We start from the raw sequence: 16,322 nt of genomic DNA, 5'->3' as shown, positions 1-16,322 counted from the left end.
CTAAGCCAATTTTAAAAATAATATTATCAAGTTTTTGTTGAAGTACATTTCTATAGCTTTCAGGATTTCCAGTCATGCAGACATTTCAGAGAAGAGCTAAAAAGCCAACAACACTTCCTGAGATAAGACTGTGATATATGTTGGTTTTGCGAACATAAGCAATGAGCTCTAGTATCTCAATTAGGATAACTCTGCATCACTATACCAATTGTTTCTTAACTAAATCTTACATGACATGCGCCATCACCCACTCGGTTGGGGCCTTGTTACATAAAAGTGTTATCAAATAAAGACATCAAATCATGAATTCATGTGCTCTGAAAGCAATCTGCCCATTGGATAGTTGGGCCATATTTCAGTAGAAACATAACTTTTGAACTTATCTGGCTTAATTTTGTGATATGAATTAGGTTCTCTAAGTGACGACTTATTACAAAACGCAAGTCTGCAATATCTAAAGGGTTTCCTGCCTTATTTTTTTATTTCTCATCATGAGTGGTATTAGTACCTTTGTAGATTAATTATTTTGCTTACTAGGTATCACTGCTGCAAGGACCTTATATGTCTTTATGATAGTTTATACTTGGGATGCTGCATCATTTGCTAGGGCTATTCCTCTCACCCTTGCCAAAAATCAACCTACTTATTTGATTGTCAGAGGCTGGTATTTACCACTTTGGCTGGTGTTTAGAGTTATCAGCTACAATAGGAATACTGATTCTTGTGTTTCAACCAGAGTCCCACTTCATTTCCTATTCCTGTTTTGTGAAACACACCAGATGTGCACAGGAGGAAACACCTAAAATGTGTAGATGGTATGTGAGTATCTGTGTGGTGTGCACACACTGCAAAACTGGTACCTGCCCAGGGAAACTTCTGAGCTGGTTTTCCTAGCTGAATCATAAGGAATGCTTTGGGTTAATTGTTACCTTAAAACTGAAATACTACAGCTAATCAGTTTATTATCACACCAAAAACACAGAACATGCAGTGCCACCAAAACCTTTTAATTTGTGTGTCATGCAGTAACAAGGCAGAATATGTCTATATCAAAGGCATCTAAAGACGTTACCCATCCATAGAAGGGTGAACCTGGAATCACTACCACATCTGTCAGGAAACACATACATTGTTATAATTTACATATCCATTTTGTGAAGTTTCTTTAAGCTTAGAAGGAATTGGCTGGATGTCCAGACACATTGCCTTAAAGATAACTCTTAGAATTTCTCAGGCTGCCTCGGTCAAGCTTCTCCGGGACAAACCATGAATATTTATTGAACTTCAGTCAGACACTGCATAATGAGACTTGTCAGAGTGGGAGACCACAACTAACCTCAAATAAACAAGAATATAACAAAAATACAACAAAAAAGCTAACATTGGAGCTGCACACATACAGTTCATATTTTTCCAAACAATAGATAACTGCTCATTGAGCTCTAGCCAAAGGAATGAAAACCAATCCCATTGGCTGCCCATCCATGGCTGGGAGTGGTATTAACCCTTTACTGCTGGCAATCAAATAGTTGTACAATAGGAGGATACATATTTGCATCCCTCATAAATATAAACTTTTAATATTGAATTATGAGTCACTTCATATTTTGATTTAAAAATTATAATTGTCTCTGTAAAGTTACATGTTCTCTTGTGTTGTTATCTGGCCTGAGCAGAATGATGTAACATTTAGGAATGAATATACAGCCCAGCAGTCCAGCACTGGAAGCCAAGATGGCGAAGATCTCCACGGCCACCATGTACCTGCCCTTAGTGCTGAGGTAGGCTGGGATGAAGAAGACCCAGACGCTGCAGAACACCAGCATGCTGAAGGTGATGTGCTTGGCCTCGTTGAATCTGTCGGGCAGGTTCCTAGCTAGGAAAGCCACAATAAAACTAGCAAAGGCCAAAAGTCCCATGTAGGCAATCACAGCATAGAAGGATGTGATAGAACCCTGGTCACACAGCAGGATTATCGTCCCAGTTTCAGACTGCATATCTGTGCCAGGGCGAGGGGGAGCAGTGATCAGCCAATTAATACAGATTATTACTTCTCCTAGAGTGCCCAACAGGACAATCGAGCCGGACACCCGTGGTCCCAGCCATCTGCTTAATCTGCTTCCTGGCCTGGTGGCATTAAAGGCAATGACAACAGTGATGGTTTTTGCTAAAACACAAGAGACAGCAACAGTAAAAATAATCCCGAATGCCACTTGTTGGAGAAGACAGGTCAATGCTGCAGGGCGGCCAATGAATAAGAGAGAGCAGAGAAAAGTCAGCATTATCAAGATGAGGAGTGCGTAGCTGAGATCCCGGTTATTGGCCTTTACTATTGGTGTGTTCTGGTGTCTGAGAAAGATTCCCAGTAGTCCTGCAGTGGACATGGAGAAGACAATGGCAGTAGTGGCCAAACACGCTCCAAGTACATCTCTGTATGCCAGGAACAGAGTGACCTTTCGGAGGCAACCATCCTTCATGTCATTTGGCCACTGGTCCTCAGGGCACTTTACACAGTTTTCCATGTCTACAATAAAAGAAATACATCAAATTATGCACATAGTAGATTTTTAGGGAAGTTGTGAGTGGAGGAAAGACCACCCCTACTCCAGAGATCACTACATCTACTGTCATCACTTTGGAAACCATACTATGAGAAATGATGATGGTGGGTTCAACAGCTTCCAGTCTGAAATGTGAACTGGGGGATTTGTCCAGTTACATACACTCCATAAAAAGTGACACTGTCAACTTCCAATCCGGACTGTGAAAAAGCAGAACAATGGTGTAGGAAAGTCACTCTTTTTGGCATGGTTAACCCCACTTTGTACCTGCTATCAGTATGCTTAGACTGTTTTCACTGGGATCCTGCTAATCAGGACCCCAGTAATTGTGCTTTCTCCTTCTAAATTTGGTTGCCTAGGACTTTGTACCCCCCCCACAATTGGCATACTGGTGCCCCCTTATAAATCCCTAGTATATGGTACTTAGGTACCTAGGGCATTGGGGCACCAGGGGTTCCCCATGGGCTACACCATGTATTGTGCCACCCATGGGAGCCCATGCAAAATGTGTATGCAGGCCTGCCATTGCCGCATGCGTGAAAAGGTGCATGCACCCATTTACCACAGGTCACTGCATCAGGTCACAGTAAGTCACCTCTACGGTAGGTCCTCCTATCCCAGAGGGTGGGGTGCAGGTCCCTGTGTGTGAGGGGACCCCTGCATGAGCAGAGGTGTCCCTACAAACTCCAGTTCCATTGCACTGGACTTCGTAAGTGCGGGAAGCAAGTTTACCCATGTACTGGACACAGGTCAGTACCTGTTGTCCAACTACATAATGGTAACTCCAAACCTGGGCATGTTTGGTATCAAACATGTCAGAATCATACCCCAATACTGTTGCCAGTGTTAGTTGTATGATTCCATGCACTCTGGGGCCTGCTTGGAAATGGGTGTCACAAGGCTTGGGAGGGGCAGGCTCCCCAAGCCACCAGCTTGCTTTGAAGGGCACATTTGGTGCCCTCCATGCATAAACTAGTTTGCACCAGCTCAGGGACCCCGGTTCCTGCTCTGGTTTGAAACTGGAAAAAGGAAAGGGGAGGGACCACTCCCATGTCAATCGCCACCTCAGGGGTGGTGCCCAGAGCTCCTTTAGGTGGCCACTTGATTCAGCCACCTTGAAACCCAGATGTGCAGAGGCTCTTGGGAGCATCTAAGTGGCCAGGTCAGGCAATTGACGTTGGAACCCCCGCCTGATAGGTGGTCACCTTACTAGGTGACCAAATCACCTTTTACGGCTATTTGGGGACTTCCTTGAGGGTGGGCACCCAGATTAGACATGCAAGACCCAGCAGGACTCCTCTGCATTGTTTACTTCATCTTCTGGCCACTGTAACAACAACTGGACTCTTCAGGAACCGACAAGCTGTAACCCCGACAATGACTTCACTTTGCAACATTGTTTCACTGGCTTCTTCCAGCAACTGCAACACTTCTACGGCTGTGCATCCTCTGAGATTGGCGAGACTTCAGCCTGCACTGAGAAGCAAGAAGGAAACCCCCTTGGAGTGAAGGAGTCAATCCCCTGCACCAGCTGCATGGATCTGCCCTTCTCTGGAACTGTGTGGATCCTGCACCACAGTTGGTGGTCTGGATTGGTCCCTGTGGTCCTCTCTGCCAGCTAACCAATAGATGGTAAGTCCTTGCCTCTCCTTGCAGGACAGTACCTCTGTGCACCATGATTCTTGCAGGTACCAAGGCTTTTTGCTCCTGCTCCAAGGTATTTTCAGGATCCGAGTAGTCCCAGCCCCCAGCACTTCTTCCTGCCAAACACAGTCTCCTCTCTGCTGCTCCAGTGACATGGGACTCCTCTTGAGGTGTGCTGACTCGGCCTCACTGCAACTTACTGTGCCTGCTGCCAGTGGGTTGCCTGTGGGGGCTGCGACTGCTTCTATTGGCTTCCCAACTGCCGAGGGTCACCTCAGACTCCCCTCCAAGGGTTGATTACCCTGGGTCTTGCTGGTCCTCTTCAGCCTTGCAACTCTTCTTTTGCTCCTCTTGCATTTGCCAACGCTACCATCGTCAACCCGATGATCGACGTGGGACAACATCTGCACCACTCCAAGGACTCCTCTTTGGCTGCTGGACTCCACAGCTGGTCTTCTCTCCCCATTGGCCTGGTTCTTTATCCACAGAGGGGTGGGTAGTAGCTCCTGCCCCAATGAACACTCCATTGTGGACTGGACTCTGTCCCCTTCTTTTACAGGTCCTTTTTTTTCAGAATCCACCGTTGGTTTCTTCTAGACTGGTCCTGTTCTTTCACAATCCTTTTTCCAATTCCTCCTGTTAGTCCTTGGGGAGAGCTGGTACTTACCTCTGCTCTCCTGGTTGCTGGGGGTGACACAAGTACTCACCTCTTGGGGTTCTTAGTTCTTCCAGCGCAACTTTAACAACTCCACATCCTTGGGTCAGGGACTGTATCTTGCATTCCGCTTTCTTAGTTTATGGTTTGGCACTCCCCTAAGGCCCTCACTATTTTCACTAAGTATTGCCAATGCTTGTTGTTTCTATGCTAATAACTGTTTGCTACTGTGTATATAATTAGTGCGTACTTGCCTCTAGTTGGGGGTGGGGCTGCCTATAAGTATTCTAGTGTTGTGTTGCTATATTAAAGAACCTTTATTTTTGTAACACTGTGTCGTTCTTTCATGTGTGAAAAGTTTTTGTGTATTATAGTGGTATTGTATAAGCTACCTCTAGAGAGCCCTGGGTTCTTACACACTTCCTACACTTCACTAACAGGGGATATCTGGACCTTGTATAAGGTGATAACACCATAGATGTCCACCCCACATCAGGTCAGCTTCCTACAAATGGTCTAAAAGTCTGGAATCCACACTGAACAATATCTATGACTGGGGCAAAGAGGTCCTGGCAATTGTGCCAGAAACTCATTTAATTAGGAGATATATCCCAAAGACATAAGGTGTGCTTTCATGGCATCCCAGTAGGCATGGAAAAATAGAATATATGATGTTCTGATGAGCATTTTTACACCTGTCAGTCTTAGGGTGGTTACCTCCAATTTGTACTGTTTTAATTACTTCTGTTGGCCGTAGGATTCTGTGAACTTTGTCAATGCAAAAAAGTGCTTGAGCTCATTTCCCTAAACATGGTTTGATTAGTTTACACTGAACTGGCATATAATGAATTAGTTTACTTGTACGTCCCTTGTAGAATGGTATACCACATACTCAGGGCCTGTAAATACACTTCTGCCAGTAGGCACTTAGCACTTACTGCATCACCCACCTAAGTAGCAATCAAAAACTTCCCCCTATCCTGTCATTGCAGCATAAGTTCATTGTCACACTACCATGTCGAATTGGCATTAAAACCCCCTTGTCAAGCCTTAAACTCCACTTGCATCACATGTAAGTCACTACTACAGTATGTCTTCGGTAGCCCATAGACCAGGGTCCTGTGTAATTAAAAAGTAGGACATGTACTTATAGGTTTTACATGTCCTAGTAGTGTAAAGATCCCAAACTTGTTTTTCTCTACTGTGAGGCATACCCCTTCTATAGGATAACATTGGGGATTCCCTATTACATTTAATAAGCTGTATGTCCTAATTGAGAGGAGGTGATATATTATGTTTGGTACCTATGGAATTGTAACAATTGACCCCCTTTAATGGTAAAGTCGACTTTTCATTGCAAATTTGAAAATGCCACTTTTAGAAAGTTAACATTTTTCTGTCCTTAGCCCTTTGTGCCTATAGCCTGTTTTGTGTCACATGGCTGGGTGTAGCTGACAGTCAGTCTATATGAATTCCTCCCAGACAGTCACACAATAATGGGGTTAGGTGTGCCTCAGTGGGCCGTCAACTGACAGGATGGGGGTTTGGAGCTGAGCACAGCTCCACATGCACCTGAATAAGCAGTGTGCTGTCTCCTCACAATAGGCTTAGCACCCAGTATTGTCACTGCAGCCAGCTTGGAGTTAGGGCAGAGGAGTCAGGAGATTCTAGGAACTTCAAGGAACCTTTTCAAGAAATGTCTCCCACCTACCAGGAGAAGGGCACCAGGATATAAAAATAGGATGGACAGGTCCTCTTTTCAGTTCACTACTAGAACTGAGGATAGACTGTCAAAGGACTGCCTGCTGTGCACTCTATCAGACTGATTCTGTAACTGGAAGGACTAGTTTGCTGCCTGGACCCTGCCTTGAACCTTCAGAGGCCAGCTGTGCTGTTGAGCCCTGCATCTACATCTTTACCCACGGCTACCAAAGGTGACTCCAAGGGCTAGTTTGCTGGCCTCCCGTTAATAGCCGCTGGGAGATAAGAAGCTCCCACCATCTAGAATTCACACTTGGACCCAGCCTGAGTGAGTCCTGAACCCCCAAGAGGTCTCCATCCACACCTGGTCCTTTGCCTGTAATGCTAAAGGTGCACAGATGACCATTTCCCAAAACTGAGGGCTAAGACAAAATTGGTCCAAAAATGACTCAGAGAACAAGGAGCGGACTGGGAAGAATCTGCTTGCCTTTTTGTCCAAGGTCCATGGCCAGTTGGATTGACTTTGTGGTTTCTCTCGCTACATTCTTCTCCGCAGCAGCAAATCCATTTCAGTGGTCTTTCGCCAAAGGGGTATCTGACCTTGTGGATTTGTCCTTGGTTACAACCTAGTGCTTCGTCCTGCTGGAGATTCTGGACTTCTATTTCAGAAACTAAGTCCAATGGTAAAACTCTTCACTCTTCACTGTGGCTTTGCTACATGGCCATCTGATGACAACACTCCCTCCTCAAGCACTCCTGCAGCCTTGCTGAACTTCAATCATGTCAGACATTTTCCTTCAGATATTTTTCGAAGTCCGAAGGTAACCGCTAACCCAGACCAATTCACTTCTTGTATCTGAACCGCACTCCATCGTGGTCGGACTTAACTTAACAGCCATGACCCAGTCTTGCACAACCAGATATCCATAGTAGGCGCTTTGATCTCTTAGGCGCTATTTTGAACTTTAAACTTTAAAAATTCATAACTCTGCCTCTACTGATTTGATTTTTGTCATTTTGTTGTCAAATAATGTTTTATAATTTACTCTATGTTTCTAAATTGGTTTGGGATTTTGCTTGTTTTGTGTTTTCACTTTATTACAGTTTATGGGCTGCATAACTATTTTACACATTGGCTCTAAGTTAAGTCTCCTTCATTTTGTGCCAAGCTACCCAAGGTTAAGCACAGGCTAATTTAGTGACTTTTTTGTGGTTCACCCTGTAAGTGATTTGAGGCTGTTGCTTGAACATGTCTCAGACCCCAGTCCACCAACAACCCAATTTCCCACATTGGTGATTTGTGGTGTGGATCATGACTTGTGTTTCTACAGAACTGTACAGTGACACACAAATCCCAGATAAATATTTTGACATTATATTGACTCCTTTTTAAATTCTCCTTAGTCTCCATTGGTTGTTTTTATTTTTTCTAATTTAAGTACCCTACCTTCCTGTACAAGCTTGAAGATGGAGCTGATGAATATTGACAACCTCACTAGTGTTGAGCTGCAGTGGCTCTTCAAGGAAACGGAGTTGAATGTGGGCAAGAAAGCTGAACAAGTGGATGTATATATAGCCCTCTATATCAGGACATCAAGAGGCTACAAGCAGTGACAGTGTAGGATGACCCTGAGGGGGACCTGGGGCCAAATGAGGATGAGGACCAGGACCCAGAGGAGAACCCTGAGCTGCAAGAAGGGCTGCCCTTCCCCCAGGAGGAGAATAAGGATGCAGGGATGCCCAGGATGGGGCAGGGAACAGTATGTCTTCCAGGGGCCTTTCACAAATGGTGCTGGAGGACAGGAGGGAGGAGAGAAAGAAAAAGCTGGAGCTGGCCAAGCTGAGGATAGAGGAAAAAGGATGGCACATGAACTCAAATTCAAGGAGCTATACATAAAAAGCCAAGAAAGTGGAGACCAGCAGTAATTGGTGGCAGCATACCAGTAGAGGTGAGAAAGGTGAGAGTCTGGATACCGAAGGACCTGGTTCCCAGTCATGCTGTGGGAGATGATATAGATAAACTGTTCTCAGCTTCTGAGGACGTTTAGAGGGTACACAAGGTCCCAGAGGAGTACTAGGGGTGTAGCTTGTGGAGATACATGCCACCAGTATGGAGGGACACATTTCTGACACTGGAGGTAGAGTATCAGACCAAGTATGCCCCCATAAAGCCCATTCTTCTTACCAAATTTGGGCTGAACCCTGAGAAATACAGATAGAGATTCAGAGACAGCCACAAATGTCCAAACCACTCCTGGGTGGACTTCTTAGATTACTCCAGCAAGACACTGAGGATCTGGGTGAGGAGCAGTAAGGTACATGATTTCAATTGGCTATACAACCTGATTTCGAAGGGAACACATGCTCACTACTTGTTTTATAGAGCTTCACCAGTTCCTGGTAGATAGCAAGCTGCCTGACCCAGGAAGCTTGCTGAGGGGGCAGACCTGTGGGCCAGCACCAGGGTGTCCAAGGAGATATCGGGGGAAAGACTCCAAAAAGAGTGGTCAGGGTTCTTACTAGAGGAAGGAGGGTGAGATAAAAAGGAGTTCCCTCAAGGCTCCCAACATAGTTCTCAATGGAAAGGGTCCCAATCCTAAACTGGGAACCAGACGAAAAGCTTCTCTGGCTAAAAAAAACTAAGTCTACTCCCAAGTGCTATGAATGTTATTAGTATGGGCATTAAAATGGTGATCCCAAGTGCCCCAATGGGCACAGCCTTAACCTGGAGGAAAACCTCTAGGGTTGGCTAGTGTAGTGCTTGGAGAGGAGATGGCCCCAGTTAGTGGTGAGGAAATCAGTGAGGTTACCCTAGTGTTCCTGGGTGAAATGGAGATGGTGCCCAAAGCCTGTATGCCATCCCATACTGCAAAGTGTATGGAGTGGTTCACCATTAATAGGCAGAGGGTGGAGGGTCTGAGGGGCACAGGAGTCAGTATGACTACAGTAAGGTGTCATCTGGTGTTCTCAGAGCAAGTGACTCTCAATACACTCAACCAGGTTGTAGTGAGAACAACCTGGAGAGCCACTACCCCGTTGTTCTAGTTCCCTTTGAGTGTAGGGGGCGGGTCACGTCTTCTGAAAACTGCTGTCACTCTTAAGGAATGAGCTACAGCACACTGCCTGGAAAGAAGTAGAGTACGGTAACACCTGAAAATGTTAGGGTTTCCTGCGTGGGTTAGTGTGACCACCAGGTCCTTGGCTGCCCAGAAAGGGAGTTAAATATGCCTGGAGCCTGGAAAAATGGCCCTGCCAAAAGAGTGAGGGGCAGAGGACATGGGAAACAAGCCCCTGAATGTCCGACAGATGAGGTGAATGGGACGCCTAATGAGGCTGCCCTCATGCCCTCTGGGGAGGGCATTGTCTCCCTTGGTGACCTGTCCGAGCTTGCTGGATAGAAAGCAGAAGGGGGACCACCAGAAAGGAGTTCTGTAAGGCACAGAGGGGGTGCCCATTTCTGGAGGACATGAGACAACAGGCTAAAGCCCAGGCAGCTGATGATACCTCTGGAGATTACCACATCTATTGGGAGATTGACCTCCTGTATAGTGAGCCTAAGGCATCTATGCATGGAGCAACATGGGCACTGGTAGTTTCCCAATGGTACAAGGCCTTCGCACTGGGGCTGGCTCATGAGATATCACTGACAGCACATCTAGGGCAGAAAAAGATCTTCTCCAGGCTTGATCACACCTTCTACTGACCTTAGATGATGATTTCCTCCCATACATTCTGTAGGACTTGCTTGACCTGCCAGGACTGTGGTAAGACATACAACACGCTTAAATCTCCCATTACTCTCTTGCATCCCCTTTGAAAGGATGGGCCTTGACATTCTAGGGCCCCTGGCCCCACCACAGAGTCTGGCAATATGTTTATCCTGGTCTTGGTGGAACATCCCACTAGGTACTCAGAGGCTATATCTCTGAGGGTTGCAACTATATCTGCAGTGGCTAGGGCTCAGGGCTCAGATGGGGATTTTCACCATAGTGGGTTTGCCCAAGAAGTGGTGTCTGACAGGAGCACCGACTTTATGTCTGTGTGCATGCATTTGTTGTGGAAGAAAGAGTGTGAAGTTACATGTTTTCCACATCCCACCATCCACAAACAAATGGACTTGTTGAGAAATTCAACAAGACCCTGAAGGGCATGATTATGGGCCTGCCTGAGCCCATGAGGCAGTAGTGGGGGGTCCTCTTTCCATGCCTGCTTTTTGCACTCAGGGATGTACTACAGAAGGAGGTTGGATTTAGCTCCTTTGAGATTTTGGATTAGTACTCTGTAAGTGGTCATCTCAGTCTGGTTAACCCCTTCGCTGCCAGGTCTTTTTCCCCTCAGATGCCAGGCCTTTTTTTGGCTATTTGGGGCAGTTTGCGCTTAGGCACCCATAACTTTTTGTCCACAGAAGCTATCCACACCAATTTTTTTTTAAATGGGAAAAAGGGCTGCAGAAGAAGGCTTGTGCTTTTTCCCCTGAAAATCGCATTAATAAAGGCTTTGCGGTGCTAAAATTGCCATCTTCCCAGCTTTGAGGAACAGGCAGACATGAATCTGAAAACCACATTTTTCAACACAATTTTGGCATTTTACTGGGACAAACCCCATTTTTAGAATGTTTTGTGCTTTTAGCCTCCTTCCAGTTAGTGACAGAAATGGGTGTAAAACCAATGCTGGACCTAGGACAGCTAAACATTTCTGAAAAGTAGACAAAATGTTGAATACAGCGAGGGGTCATTTGTGTAGATACTACAAGGTTTTCTTACAGAAAAGAAGAGCTGAAATAAAAACAAATATTGAAATTGAGGTACAATAACAGCCATTGCTCTCCACATTTTACTCTGTAACTTTATCCTGTGATGTCAGATTTTCATAACCAATATACCGTTATGTCTGCTGGACTCTTCTGGTTGCGGGGATATATAGGGCATGTAGGTTCATGAGGACTCCTGGGCACCCAGAGCCAATAAAGGAGCTTCACCTTGCAATCGGTTTCATTGTATGCCGGGTATATAGCAATTAATTTGGTGAAATATAAAGAGTGAAAAATAGGTAAAAACCTTTGTATTTCCAAAGTGGGCACAAGATAAGGTGTTGAGAAGCAGTGGTTATTTGCACATCTCTGCATTCCGGGGTGCCCATAACAGCATGTGAATTACAGGGCATTTCTCAAATAGTTGTCTTTTTTACACACCATCTTACATTTGGAAGGACATTTTTTTGCAAAAGACAAGAGGCAAAAACACTTGTTCTGTTATTCTGTGTTCCCCCAAGTCTCCCGCTAAAAATGGTACCTCACTTGCATGAGTAGGCCTAATGCCCACAACAGGAAACACAACATGGACACATCACATTTGTACTTTGAAATCTGAGGTGTTTTTTTCGAAAGTGCCTAGCTGTAGATTTTGGCCTTTAGTGCAGCCGGCACCTAGGGAAACCTAGCAAAACTAAAAAAAAATTAAAACTAGACACCTTTTAAAATGGTGTGACTTGTGGGGCTCTCATCAGGTTCTGTTACCCAGAATCCTTTGCAAACCTCAAAACTTTGCACAAAAAACACTTTTCCCTCATATTTCGGTGACAGAACGTTCTGAAATCTGAGAGGAGCCACAAATGTCCTTCCGCCTAGCATTCCTCCTAGTCTCCAGATAAAAATAGTACCTCACTTGTGTGGGTAGGCCTAGTGCCCACGACAGGAAATGCCCCAAAAGACAACATGAACACATCACGTTTTCCCAAAGAAAACAGACCTGTTTTTTGCAAAGTGCCTAGCTGTGGATTTTGGCCTCTAGCTCAGCCGGCATATAGGGAAACCTACCACACCTGTGCATTTTCTAAAACTAGACACCTAGGGAATCCAAGATGGGGTGACTTGTGGGACTCTCACCAGGTTCTGTTACCCAGAATCCTTTGCAAACCTCAAAGTTTGGCAAAACAAATACACTTTTTCTTCACATTTTGGTGACAGAAATTTCTGGAATCTGAGAGGAGCCACAAATTTCCTTCCACCCGGAATTTCCTCTAGTCTCCAGAAAAAAATGGTGCCTCACTTGTGTGGGTAGGCCTAGTTGCCCTGACAGGAAATGCCCCAAAACACAACATGGACACATCACATTTTCCCAAAGGAAATAGACCTGTTTTTTGCAAAGTGCCTATCTGTGGATTTTGGCCTCTAGCTCAGCCGGCACATAGGGAAACCTACCAAACCTGTGCATTTTCTAAAACTACACACCTAGGGAAATCCAGGATGGGGTGACTTGTGGAGCTCTCACCAGGTTCTCTTACCCAGAATCCTTTGGAAACCTCAAAATCTGGCAAAACAAAAACACTTTTTTCTCACATTTCGGTGACAAAAAGTTCTGGAATCTGAGAGGTGCCACAAATTTCCTTCCACCCAGCATTTCCCCAAGTCTCCCAATAAAAATGGTACCTCACTTGTGTGGGTAGGCCTAGTGCCTGCAACAGGCAATGCCCCAAAACACTACGTGGACACATCAAAATTATCAATTACTAAACTACCTGTTTTTGAGGGAGGGGACACCTGCGTTTTCGGTCCTGGCCTCAGCAGCCATCTAGTGAAACCTACCAAACCCAGACATTTCTGAAAACTAGACACCCGAGGGAGTCCAGGGAGGTGTGACTTGCATGGATCCCCCAGTGTTTTCTTACCCAGAATCCTCAGCAAACCTCAAATTTAGCTTAAAAAAATAAAATATTTACCACACTTCTGTGTGGGATCCCCGCACCGGCACAAAGTTCCTATGACCTAACGTTCCCATAAGTTGCCCTGTAAAAATGATACCTCACTTGTGTAGGTGGGCCAAGTGCCTGTGACAGGGAAGATCCCATAACATGTCGAAAGCGGGTCCAAAAGGGCAGTTTGAAAACAAATGTTTTTAGGTTGACAAGTGGGGCAGAATTGTTATCGGTATAGATGCGACAATGCTGGGTGGCAGGAATTTTGTGGATTCCTGCAGATTCCGGATGGTTCCATCACAAAAATGTGGGAAAATGTGTGATTTCAAGCTTTCAAGTTGGAGGTTTGCAGGGCATTGTGGGTAAGAAAATTGTGTGGGTTGCATGTGAAGCACACCGTCCTGGAGTCACCCAGATGTTTAGTTTTCAGATGTGTCAAGGTCTCGTAGATTTTTCTACATGGCAGCATCCCAAAGTCCAAAAAGTGCGGACCTCACCATTCCAAGTGGGGCAATTCTGAGAGTTAGACAAGCTCTCATGGCCCAAATGTAAAACCAAAACCCAAAATAATCAAATGTCCTCTTGCTTGTCATGGGATAAGATGTTTTAGTGTGCTGGGGGAGAGCTGAAAGACTGTTACCCCCTTCAGTCTTGCCCATGCCCATGCCCATACTGGTTGGTAGCCACCACCCCACTATTTCTTTTTTTTTAATTCCCTGGCATCTAGAAAGCTTTCTGCCCCCTTCCCCCTGCGGAGTGGATTGGGGGTAATTTCCCCATCTGCCCACCAGTGGTCAGAACAACTTTGTCCCCATTTATTCGGGGTGGGGGTATGGCCATACCCTCACCCTCTTTTTTTGAAAAAAATTCTTCCCTGGTGTCTATTGAGCTTTTTGCCCCCATACAAAAATAGACCGATCTGCCCCCAAAGGTGGCAGAAATGGCCAACAGTAATGTGCCCCCATGGGGAGTAAACCTTGCCTAAGGGGTCGCTCCCCATCTGTAAAAAAAAAAAAAAAAAAAAATCCCTGGTGCCTAGTGGTTTCCGCCCCCCTTGGGGGCAGATCGGCCTAATTAAAAAAGGCCCATCTGCCACCAAAAGGGGCTCACAGAGGAGCGCCCCTTGCCTAAGGGGTCGCTCCCCTTGTGTGAAGCTGACGTAAAAAAAAAAATCCCTGGTGTCTAGTTGTTTCTGTCCCCCTTGGGGGCGAATTGGCCTTTAAAAATTGGCCTAAAAACAATTTGCCCCCCAGTGGAGTGACCCTTGCCTAAGGGGTAGCACCCCACCTCTAAAAAATTTTTTTACAAAATTAACCCTGGTGCCTAGTGGCTATCGGCCTAATTAAAATAGGCCGACCTGCCCTCGGAGGGGGCAGGAATGGCCTAATAAATAATTGCCCCCCAGGGTAGCGACTCTTGCTTAAGGGGTTGCTCCCCTTCTTCATTTAAAAAAAAAAAAATGAAAATCTCCCTGGAGTCTAGTGGGTTCTGCCCCCCTGGGGGCAAATCGGGCTAATTAAAATAGGCCGATCTGCAGCCAGGCGGGCAGAAAAGACCTAATAATAAAATGCCCCCTTGGGGAGTGGCCCTGGGGAGCTGCCCTTGCCTAAGGGGCCACTTCCCTCATATGTAAAACACAATAAACACACATAAACAAAAAATCCCTGGTGTCTATTGGGCATTTCTGGAGCCTGATCGCTGCCTGCCCCCAGCCCCTGATCGGTAAAGAAATGCAAGTTTCCAGCTTCCAGTGCGGTGCAGGCGACCTCTGATGAGATCAGCGCACAATTGCACGCTGCAGTCATCAGAAGTCACTGGTGGGGTAGGAGGGGTTTGGAGGTGCAAGGGGAAGCGATTCTTCTTCCAGCTGGGCCCATGAGAGGCCCTCAGAGGGAGCGCTAGCGCTTCCCCCAATCGCCGGTTCCAGGACGTACCATTTACGTTCTCGGCACCCTAGCAGTGCAGCCAAGGACGAACCATTACGTCCTTGTCACCCAAGGGGTTAAGAAGGTCTGACGTCGCGATGGTGATGGTTACAGATGATGGAGAGGAAGACTAAAGTAAATACCTCCTTGATCTCCCATCTGGAAAAGGGAAAGTTGGGTCAGAGGAGGGTGTCAACCTTTCCCATTCCCTGACCCCAGAACACTAGAAGGACTGTCACCAATTGTTGGGGAAGCTTTCCTCTCTGTTTTCTCTTACACTTGGCCTGACACATTTGTGTACCTATTACAATGATACAGGAGACACACACTCCCCACTGAAAAACAAAATATACTAGTTGCTTGACAAAGTGAGGACCAACATCACGAAGGAAGTTTCCAAGATGTTGGAGTTAGGTGTGATTGAGCACTCCAGTAGCCCCTGGTCCAGCCCAGTGGTGCTGGTACAAAAAGCTGCCCCACCGAGCATTGCCCCAGAACTCCTGTTCTGTGAGGACTATAGGGGGCTCAACTCAGTCACCAAGATTGATGCTAAACCCATCCGCAAAGCTGATCCACTCCTTGATAGGTTAGGTGCTGCCAAGTTCCTGAGTACCTTTGATTTAACTTCAGGGTGCTAGCAGAATGCCCTAATCAAAGGAGCTAGAAAGGGTTTAGCCTTCTCCACTCCAGAAGGACACTTTCAAATAAAAGTGATACCCTTTGTACAGAAAAATTCTCTTGTCACATTACAGATGCTGGCAAACCGGATTGTGGCTGGTTTGAAGGCCTTCAGTGCTGCTTACCTGGATGACCTAGCTGTCTTAAATAGCAGCTGGAAGGACCACCTCTTTCACCTGCAGGAAGTTCTTCAGGCCCTGCAGAATGAAGGACTGACTATCAAGGCCAGTAAGTGCCAGATAGGGCAGGGGTCTGTGGTGTACTTGGGGCACCTTATGGGCGGGGGTAAAGTGCAGCCCCTCCAGGACAAAACTAGAGACCATTCTGGCCTGGAACACCTCAAAAACATAAAGTGAGGTGAGGGCCTTCCTGTGCCTCACAATATATTCCAGGAGATTTGTCAAAGGGTATGGTGCCATTGTTTCCCCTTTGATTGAGCTGACTTCCAAGAAGCAGCCAAGAAAG

The 16,322-nt window shown here is 46.0% G+C and overlaps 1 protein-coding gene across 1 annotated transcript in view; it reads right to left on the bottom strand.

The window, feature by feature from the left end:
* Positions 1-972: 972 nt before the first annotated feature.
* Positions 973-16,322, bottom strand: part of LOC138279265 (vomeronasal type-2 receptor 26-like) — a 129,519-nt gene continuing 114,169 nt past the window's right edge. The window contains exon 7 of the mRNA XM_069219392.1: positions 973-2,524. Within this exon, the coding sequence (XP_069075493.1) occupies positions 1,620-2,524 (905 nt within the window). The 3' untranslated portion in view covers positions 973-1,619. The remainder of the gene's footprint in view (positions 2,525-16,322) is intronic.

Source organism: Pleurodeles waltl, chromosome 2_2, assembly GCF_031143425.1.
Source record: "Pleurodeles waltl isolate 20211129_DDA chromosome 2_2, aPleWal1.hap1.20221129, whole genome shotgun sequence".
In the NCBI taxonomy this organism is placed as follows: Eukaryota; Metazoa; Chordata; class Amphibia; order Caudata; family Salamandridae; genus Pleurodeles; species Pleurodeles waltl.
This window is presented reverse-complemented; position numbering and strand designations above follow the sequence as displayed.